This window comes from Pollicipes pollicipes, unplaced genomic scaffold (assembly GCF_011947565.3).
Source record: "Pollicipes pollicipes isolate AB1234 unplaced genomic scaffold, Ppol_2.1 Scaffold_2555;HRSCAF=2994_pilon_pilon_pilon, whole genome shotgun sequence".
Classification (NCBI taxonomy): Eukaryota; Metazoa; Arthropoda; class Thecostraca; order Pollicipedomorpha; family Pollicipedidae; genus Pollicipes; species Pollicipes pollicipes.
Window position 1 is genome coordinate 24490603 of NW_023596136.1, and position 10060 is coordinate 24500662.

General features: G+C 50.7%; 1 protein-coding gene across 1 annotated transcript; it reads right to left on the reverse strand.

The window, feature by feature from the left end:
• Positions 1 to 820: 820 nt before the first annotated feature.
• On the reverse strand, positions 821 to 9994 carry lin-52 (DREAM core complex component lin-52). Its single transcript, XM_037227853.1, has 4 exons — positions 9977 to 9994; positions 7960 to 8061; positions 7163 to 7279; positions 821 to 1401 (listed from the first exon to the last, which is right to left on the reverse strand). The coding sequence occupies exons 2-4, from the start codon at positions 8030 to 8032 to the stop codon at positions 1259 to 1261; spliced, it is 333 nt and encodes a 110-aa protein (XP_037083748.1). The 5' UTR covers positions 8033 to 8061; positions 9977 to 9994; the 3' UTR covers positions 821 to 1258.
• Positions 9995 to 10060: the final 66 nt, after the last annotated feature.

Consider the following 10060-nt stretch of genomic DNA (forward strand, 5'->3'; position numbering starts at 1 on the left):
TCATAACTTCAAAAAAGCCGCTATTCCGCCGCCCAACCGTTCGAGAATTGGTCTCCTGTACTTCACATTACTTTTGCATAGTATGTCAAGATCAGAGCTCCGGAGGACATTTACTCCACAGGGCGGAGTTCAGGACGATTTTACAGGTAAGTAGCACGAATGCGAAGGTACCGTTTACGGTTCCTCAGGTATAACCGGCCTATGTATCACTGACGCAAGCTTCTCATTTCATATTCGTTAGGCGGAGGGGAGGGGGCAGATGCTTCGAACTCAGCTTCGAAAGAAAATGGGTTAAACCTGTCACAGCAAGAAACATCCCCTGCATTGACACAGATTGTGACTAGACCTTTCGCACCAAGACTGATCACATTAAGACGTTGTATGATATTTGAGAATCGACTGCTGCCGATCCGGGAGCAATGGGGAGGGATGATATACCTAAGAACCGACAGCGCGGCAAAGTGCTCGCATTCCCCCCCCCCCCTTCACACACACACACGCATGCGCGAATGAGCCCTCCAAACACTCCCGCCCGAAGCCTGTGATGAAGAGGATTACGAACTCCACTGAAGCATGCTCCACCGAAGGCGACCACTTTATTCCGGACATCCGGTAGCTCAAATCTGGCTTTCCCTTTCCAACAAGGTATTCTTTACCATTATATGTTCCTGCTCGGCGTATTTTAGTGCCTAACAAACGCACTCTAATTCATACATGCAACGATGGATGGGGAGGTCAGCATGACCATCCATGAGCATAAAACTTGTTCCAATACCGTGCTTTTCTGCCTTCGAACTGCGCTGCCGCCATAAAAATGACCGACCATTTTCCATGTTTATCAGACGTGGTCACACATTCAACTAACAGCACGCCCTGTTCATTCTAACACACTCCAAAAACACGAACATATCGCTCTCCCACTCTCTCGTCCGTGCAACTCGCCAGCCGTAATGTTATCAAAACATCCGCAGTCGGAGCATCCCCAAACCGACAGTCCACAGCGCCCGGCATGGCGCAGATCGTTACACTTTCATGCCGCAGCGCGTGCTCCACAGAGCATGCCATCGAGAAGACCGGCGATCGCTGCGCAGCAGCCGGTACCAGTCACTAACTGCACTTGGAGGTCCACCGCCGTCGAGATCAGCGAGACGCACGTGACACACCAGTACGACACGACACGGCAGCGCCGGCCGCCCCGGGGTCGCAGTCGACTGTTGTCCAGGTGGCGCCACGGGCAGGCCGTCAGATGGCGCTGGTGTCATTGTGGCCGTCGCCGGTAGAGGATGTTTAGGTACTTGCCGCGCCGCATCTCCTTGGCCTCCTCTAGGCCGAGCAGGTAGGCGACGTTCTGCAGCTGCTTGACGACCTCGATCATCTGCGTCGGGCTCAGGCCGGCGTATTCTAGTGGAAAGGCACATACAACATCAAACCCCCTGTAACGAGGCTGATCAGTCGCGAAACCATCGCGAGATGTCCGACACGGTGCGATAATGAAAACATCCCGCGCGACCATGCACCATTTCCATGGTATCACCATCCCATGTTTTTTTATTGTCCAACGAACTAAAAACAGCACGATGCGGTTTTCGTTACGGGGAAAAATACGTAATCAGCGTATTTTAGATTACCTTGTAGCGCGGCATGTATGTCTGATCCTTGGGCTTCATACGGATATTTTTTGACAAATTTCTTATGCGGTTGGGCGCAAAATGACCACTGCAGTCGACGCGCCCGAAAACTCCAATGAACAACAACAACTTATGCGTTTATTTATTTATTACACCGAAGTGGACCATCTACGCGACATGTAATTCTTCTCAGCGCAGCGAAATAAAATATAAAAAGTACATGGGTTGAACAGCCCAGTCATCCCATTACTCCCCAAGTACCTGCGATGAAGAAAGTAGAACCTCGTTACAAGCTACAAAACTATGCGCGAACAGATGTAAAGCGGACAATAACATAGTCAAAGATAGAGAAGTCGCAAAGTTTGAGGTGTGATAGTAAGCTGGGCTACAGTCATATTTGAAGTCTTCAAGTTCTTTAAGAAAATTATTATGCAGGCAGGGAACAGCGGAGCAAAATAGCCGCGCGTGCCAGCCTGGGAGCGGATGCGTAGTAGGTGACGACAATCGCCCTTGCGTGTGCGCATAACGGAAAATCCGTATTATTGTCGAAAAGTAGGACAAGAGACGATGGTTCACCCCACCTGCGGACACTATGGGCAAGTACCGGGGAACTACAAACAAATAACAGCGTTGAGGCAACCCAGCCTGGTCCTCCAAAGAACATCAGGTATGAGATTCAATCGTCGCATTCCGGTCACGACCCGTGCAAAACAATTGATCAGCCTTCGAAGCCGCGCGTGGCTGCAGGGATGCAGCATCATACGCCGGGAGGACTAGGCTGTATATCATTTTCGAAATCACACCTTGAGGAAAATATGCCGAAGATAACACTGCATGCTGAATATCAAATGACCCCATCATTTTCCCGAAGCATTTCTTTAACATGTGCTACATGGGTGCCCACGCCATGCACGGGTCGAAAATTGCTCCCAGCTTTCGCCTCGTAACTTCAGGGCTGATAATATCTCCATGGAGACTGAGGTCGACTGCGGGAGTATCACTGACGTTTACCGGATGCTGAACACATTGAACTGAATTTTCGCTGGGTTGAGTAGTCACATGTCAGCTCTGAACCATAGCTCCACTGAGGACAAAAACGTTTCAGGCGATCAGCCAGGGCAACTACGCTAGCTTTTCCCTGACCAACACAATCTACATGCCGGCGTTTTTGTTTTGTTTCTTTTTTTGGTGTCGGCGTATTGAACGACCCAGGCGCAAAGTGGCTCAAACCGCCAGCGAACACGCTGGACGGCAACGGCCTCCTGGCAGAGCCCTGGAAAACATCACTGCTGTTCTGCAGCGGACGAGACAGGTAGCTGCGCCCGGAGGAGGGACCCACGACAAAATTCCTTCGGGTACGGTCCCTGAAGAAAATTGGAACCATTCATCGTCAGCTCGGCGCAGCTCCAATTTGATCAGTAGCTGAGCACGATCAATTAAGTCGAAAGATTTGCTTATGTAAATAAACAGATGTGTGATCTATCCCCTTCCTATTGACGGCATGTGGTTAGATATTTTAACTAGTGCATTCCGGCCCGATGGCGCTGCCTGAAGCCGTGACGGGCACGGGAGAGAAGGTTATCTTGAGAAAGGCATGCGTTAGGCTAGTAGTGGTGTTGTTCACACTAGGCAGGCTGCTAGATATGTTTGACCACGACAGGGCCTAAGGAGTTGGCTCTGAAGTTGGCGGGACTGGAACAAGAACCTTATTTGTGGATTGCTTGGACGATGGCGGACTTCCTGGCGTCTGACAACTCACCGCTGCCGCAGGTGTCGGCCATGTTTAGCAGCGGTACACCAATCAGATCAAAGCACAGTTAAGAGGTGCATATGCACAGCCCGCCAGCACGGCAGCCTGGGATGCTCCGTGCGCCACTGACCGCTCGTCTCAGAGTTGAATTTCCGAGCCAATACGGGGCAACCGGCAACTGAAATCATCGGGCGTTGCTCCCCGCGTGCGACACGCGGTCCTACCACTACAAAAAGTTCAATGAGTTTATCAGCGGCCGCCGCCTGCGTGACCGCTGATACGCGTTTGCCTGCCGCCGCCGATAGCCTGGAGGACGCTCCGATAAACGGAGGTCGCACCCCGCCTGACAACGCGCCGGCCGGCCGTCATCTCGCGCGTCTGGGCGTGTCGCGGGCCTCGCGGCGCGTATCAAGGCGTGCTAACAGTCCGCACCGCCGCCGACCGACGAGCTCCGTGGGCTACACGCCGCGGATATGTCACGCCGATGACGACGTTTGGGGTTTGGGTTCGCGGGCGCCTCGATTTCAGCGGTCATTTGCGACATGCGAGGTCACGTCACATGCAAGGTCAAGGTCACGAGTTCCATGATAAACATGTCTGGGTTTCTGATCGCTACTCGTAGAGGACAGATAGAGGACAGGTGCATGTGGGTAGAGGACAGGGGAAGAATCCTGAGAGTGCTACCACTGGTCAGAGATGTGTCTCCCCGCGCAAGGATTGTCAGTCCACCGGGCTTACGCTGACCAACAGTTCCGGGACACCCACCGCTTGAAATTCCACACCGACAGGCCACAATAGCGGGTTTAGACCGAGAGATGCCGGGGATAGACAACACCGCGACTACAAACCGGCGTGGGATGAAATCACTTGCCCGGACACTGAACCTGTTAATCACATCGCGATCATTCACGATGACGGAAGCGAGCGGCGATCCAGCGGCATCTACGGGCATAGTGACGGCCCGGGGCATTGACTGTGCGTGCGGAAAGTTACGTTTTTCTAAATCAGCCCGACTTGACCACCAAAATGTCACAGCATAGATCACCATTCACCACGACTTCCGAACAGCGAAATCTAAGCGTAACATGTGAGACGTGCGCCCCATCGTGTCAAAATCAGCCCCCAGAGCTGCCACTGGACGCCGCCGCGGTGGGCACACTCCTGCCAGTGCGAACTGACGGCCTCTCTTCCCAGTCCTGACGTATAAACCAGGGGGATCAAAGCCTGCTGGCCGGGTTCGTCACTGATGAGGCAGCGAGAAAACAGTCCCGCCAATCCCTTCACGGCGCAACAGCGCTGCTATCAACTCACAGCTCCACACCCACTGTCATTCTCGGGGCTCGGTGAGCCCGGCACCCAGCGAAACTCGGCGGCCATACCGGTGCGTTCGGCTGCAGCCAGGCTTCGGTGACAGGCAGCAGGGAGCATCGCCAGGATGAACGCAAAGGGCCACTTATGCTCTGGGGAGGGGTAAACTGGTGCTCGTAAGAGGGAGAGGACGTTCATTTGGGAGACCAAGCACTTCAGATTATGGAGAAAAGGGCAAAGAAAGTTTCCGTGGGAGATCATCACCAACAGTTCCAACACAATCCACGTGCACAGCACTGACTGAAAATAACATTTAAATTCAGCAGCCTCCCATGGAGCGCTCATTGGTTCGTGTTGGCCATTTCAAGGTTAATACGTGGTTAACACGCGCCCCGCCAGGAGGTCGATTTGAGCCCCCTCCCCCGGAAGGTTTTCCGAAATGGTTTCCGAACGGCGTGGCATAGCTATGCCAAATTTTGCATAGATATAGACAAATGAATAGCAGACCGCTTGGTGTCAAAAATTTCGATGTGCCTCGTAAGGTTGGTGACCTATGGCAGGCCAAAGTCAGGCCATGGATTATGCCAAGACGATTTCTAGGGAATCGTTCAATAGAATGCAACAGCGGAATGTTAGACGAAGTCACACACCTCTGAGACAGTTTCTTCGGCAACACAATGATTGAATCAACAAATCCCATTGACCTGGGGTCGGATGTGAAGGTCAGATCGAGGTCAAAATCAACCTGTGTTTTATTCATTAAGCTTACTGTGTGGGGTAGTTTCTGGTGCTCATTTTGAATTTATTGATAACAGGAATCGCATTATACAACCTCCATGGACTTCTTAAAGGTAACATTAGGTTACTGACCTAAAAGAACCCAGATCAGCATTTTATTTATGGGAACATATTGCATAGCGTGTCTTGACACTTATTCAAATACAAAAATCCAAGCAGTTTTGAATGATTTTGGTCCCCACGCCCTTTGAAAGGTCAAACAGGGCCACTGACCTGACATGTGTACCAGCGACCTTTTGATTAGAACAGGTATCTAGGTTCACAGTGGTTGCGTAAGAAGGTCTGGGGCACTTTGGACACTGGTCTGGAGTTTGACTTTCCTTGACCCTATTTGACCCTAGAGTCATGATCTAGGAATCTCAAATTTGACGCAAGTGAGTTGACGTACGGACTAACACGCACGGTGAATTTGGTATCTCCAGATCCCTTAGTTACTGAGATCTCAGAGGGGTCAAATTGTCCCCTCCACATCCGAGCGAGGGGCATTCAACAAGCCACCCGGGCGCGTGTAAAGATTACGAAGAATGGGAGCCTCAACGACTCATGGAATGAGCATGGACTCAGCCGCCGTGAGACCGTCCCAAAAGTTATGACCACAGTCACTACGGCTATTCTTGGCACGTACCAACCACCTGATGAAAGTCCAAGGAGATTTTATCATTGTCAATGAACACTTACAAGTCCCGTACGTGTTCAATGACCACTTCGTTACGTATCCAGGTACTGCGACACCCGGGCGTAATCGGCTTGACAACCCTGAACCAAAGCCGAGTTAGAATTTGGGGAACGAGCATTAAAAAAGTACGCATGAATTTACGCTGTGTGCCATCGGATGCAGAAATCAATAGAAGAACTAAATTTCTGATCGTGACACGCCTGCCCCAGGCATAACACTCCCACGCCTGAACTTCAACACCAAATCCACCGCGATCAATGCTTAGAACGCGGCGCACAGAACGCAATACTAGCCGATTCTAATCATTGGGGGCCAGATTCTGAGGAAAACATCACAGTGGTAGACACCTTGGGGTTCAAAGGTTGCGTCACGGCATCCGGAAACGTGGCACATGAAAAGGCGCCTTCTAGGCACGGCTACCCGGTTCCTGCGCATTGGCCAGCCGCCTCGTCACACGGCCGTAGAGAGGCCTGCGCATAGCAGGGGGCCTTCTACGGCGTGTTCGCAGCGACCCGGACAACAAAGACTCTATGCCGTCGACCTTATGCCCATAGGTTCTGCACCATTTGGTGCTCGCAGTGACCCAAACGCCGAAGATTCTACGTAGCGTTACGTAGGTTTGCCGGACACGCAAAATGTTTTTGGCACGACCCGATCGCAGTGACACATGAATGGCGTAACAGAGTTAATTAAAAATACCAATTTCCGTGCCCAGGATCGACCACGAGTCATAACAAGGTGTTTTGTACGTTACAAGAGCGCAATTTGCTGCTTCCATCCTTAGAAACACCCATAGTACATGGAAACGACAGTCTCGTGTCCTTGCATGCGCAGTTGTTGGGGCGCGTTGTTGTCACGACAGCAAAGCGCATGTCAACAGAAAATGACTCGCGCTGCGAACACAGGACGGCAAAGACTATACGTGACGTCACGTAGAACAGAATATTCTCGGCGCGATGCGAATACACCCTCGGATGATGTCCATGGGAGAGCTTCACTGACCGTGGAAGAGCTTCATGTCCTGCGGGGTGAAGTCCTGATCGGTGACGGTCTCGGGAGAGGTGACGGTCGAGACTCCGGTGGTGCCGCCCTGCGACAGCAGCTCGGCGCAGGCGGCGTCTGACGGGAGACGACGACGAGCGTCTGACGTTATTCACTTCCCGGGTAGCCGTCACACGACTGACGTCACTCCCGTCCCCGGTAGCAGTCAAACGTCTGACGTCACTCACGTCCACAGCAGCAGTCCCAGGACTGACGTCATTCACGTCACGGCATCTGTCGCACGTCTGACGTCACTCACGTTCCCAGTAGCGGTCACGCGTCTGACGTCACTCCCGTCCCCGGTAGCATCCCCACGTCTGACGTCACTCACGTCCACGGCAGCGGTCACACGTCTGACGTCACTCACATCCCCGGTAGCAATCCCTCGCCGGCTGCCAGAAATGCCAACGCAGAACGTGACTGGTGCCGCTGTACAATGCACGAAGCAGCACAGGACACAGGCCCAACACGCATGGCTGCCACACCTGGTCGTCATGCTGCGGACCAGTCACACACTGGACAGGTTTCAGACGTCCAGTGGCACTTGCCGACCTCAGCGCTGGAGGACCGAGTCTGGTGCCTCGCATTCTACCCGATGCTCAATATGAGATGGGTATGCAACATAGGGCAGTTGGCACAAGCACAGGCAAGCACAGAAGACAAGACATTTGCTTTTCACTCAACCTGGACTGTCTGTGAATTACAACTGACACATTCTTGACAAGTGCAGGCTGTAACATGATGAGTAATCAACTCACAGTCCCGTCTTTCAGGCCACAGCTCAGGGGAAGCTCGGTCCAGAGATTCAGAGCTTTGCAGTGATGCCTCCATTTCATTGCCTAAGGGCACTGTGCAGTTTTCTGAAAAAAATAACGCATCTAAGTTAGCCTATAGAGCACATCAGGCTCCACAGATGAGTGTGCACAACAGATTTTGCCAGTGCCACATCTTGGCACACTGCTTCTCATTGTGCACTGAATGCTCAGCAGGTAATCAAAATGGTGCACAAATTCTCACATTTAACATATTTAGCTTATTTCATTCTGTAAAAGTGAAGAGAACATCCCCTTTTAATTTCAAGAGCTCTCCCTTGAGTTAAGCTGTAGAAATAGTAGCATGGTTCAGGAGTGATGGCAGGATCTGATGTGGTGGTAACTTTTCTTGTGAATCAGGGGTGCTAGATACTGGCAGGTAACACAGTAAAAGGAGCTAAATTAGTAATGACAGCACTAAGCTTTGTTGCCAATGCAGCCAGTGAGCCAGTGCCAGTGCCAGTGCAGCGATTGAGCCAGTGCAGGAAACTTTTAAATGCTGCTGAGTACAGGTCAGTGACTGCTCAGTGCATGTCGGCTGGTACTTGTACCACTTGATTGCTTTACAAATAACAGATGCAGTACCAACACCAGAAACTCTGCTTCTGACTGGTAGGAATTTACAGAAATAGGATGCCATCACCCATCTCATGAGAAATATAACACCTCCACATCCACATTTGATAGCTTTAGTTGCAACAACCACAGCACACAATTTCAGGCAAAAAACATCCATCACCATAGCTTTTATTAGTTTGCTTTTTTTCCTCACAGCTTTTTCACCATAGCACAACAATCCTGATTTGCTCTGACAGTAATCATAACTTCAGCACTTGCACCCAATGCAGGCTCTCCAGTGTCCAGACTTTCCATCTAACAGCATAATGGATGCCAGAGAGCAAACCACCTGTGCCTGAGTGTTGTGCTGTGCTGACAGGACTTGTAATGCACTGGCATCAGTGAATTGAAATACTCAGACAATTCTAAAAATCTCTAATGGCATTATCTGTAAATCACAGTGGACATAAAGGGAGAGAAGGATTCTGATGGTGCATAACAGAAGTACAGTCAGAATGTTTTGGCCATGATAATATTATGCTCTGGTGTGGTCACATATGATGCTTAAAAATTAAAGCAAATTCAACTGCAAAAGTAAAAGGCTCCTTGCCTTCTCCCACAAGAAATTCTACACTATTTCTTGTTTCTAGCTCAATTATGACCAAGAAGATGCAACTTTTAGAGGGACATTATATTGAACACACCATAGCCAGGGGTTCTTTTTATCCAGAACAACCAGTGCATGACTTGGGGGATGGAGGGTTAAAACATGGCAAAAAATTAACATCATGTGTGGATGGATCCAATCCCCATTGGCATGCCCTGTACAGGATGATGCACTAGGAATAAAATGAACTTCAGTTTTTGCAAAATAGGTGATCTCCAGACCAGATCCAGGAAACAGAGCCTTTACACTTTGAATCCCATGTTTCTCAACAGTTTTCCAGACACTGGCAAAAAGTGTTCCACATGCAGCCAGTCAAACCACAAGGCAACAGGATGCACCTTAATGGGACAAGAGCAGCTTCACCCTTTATGAAACTGGATCACAAATTTCCTGTTACAGGCAGGTAGCTACCTGCCTACATTGGTGCATACCACCACTGGTACATAGTACATTTTATACAAGCATGATGTTCAGTACAATGTCGCATGGACAGCGCAGTGGATGGACTTTTTGCATTGGCAAAGGCTGATAAGCCACTTCATCCAAATTGCACCACCTCAAATGTGGTTGGAATGTTTACAAGCTAGAAAACGACATGCTTGTCAGCTAAATGCATGCTATTCAGCTTATGTCTTAAGCCTGGAGCAGGCAAAGGTCTTAGATTCACACAGCGTGCACGGCATCCACCGTCCTTACACGCCCTGCTCACGGCCCAACCCAACGGACCCCGGCCCGCACCATACGGGTTGATGGTAGCACAACCCAAGCCGCACATACCGCTCCCCTGCACGGCCGTATCATATACGATTTTGGCGCTCGCGT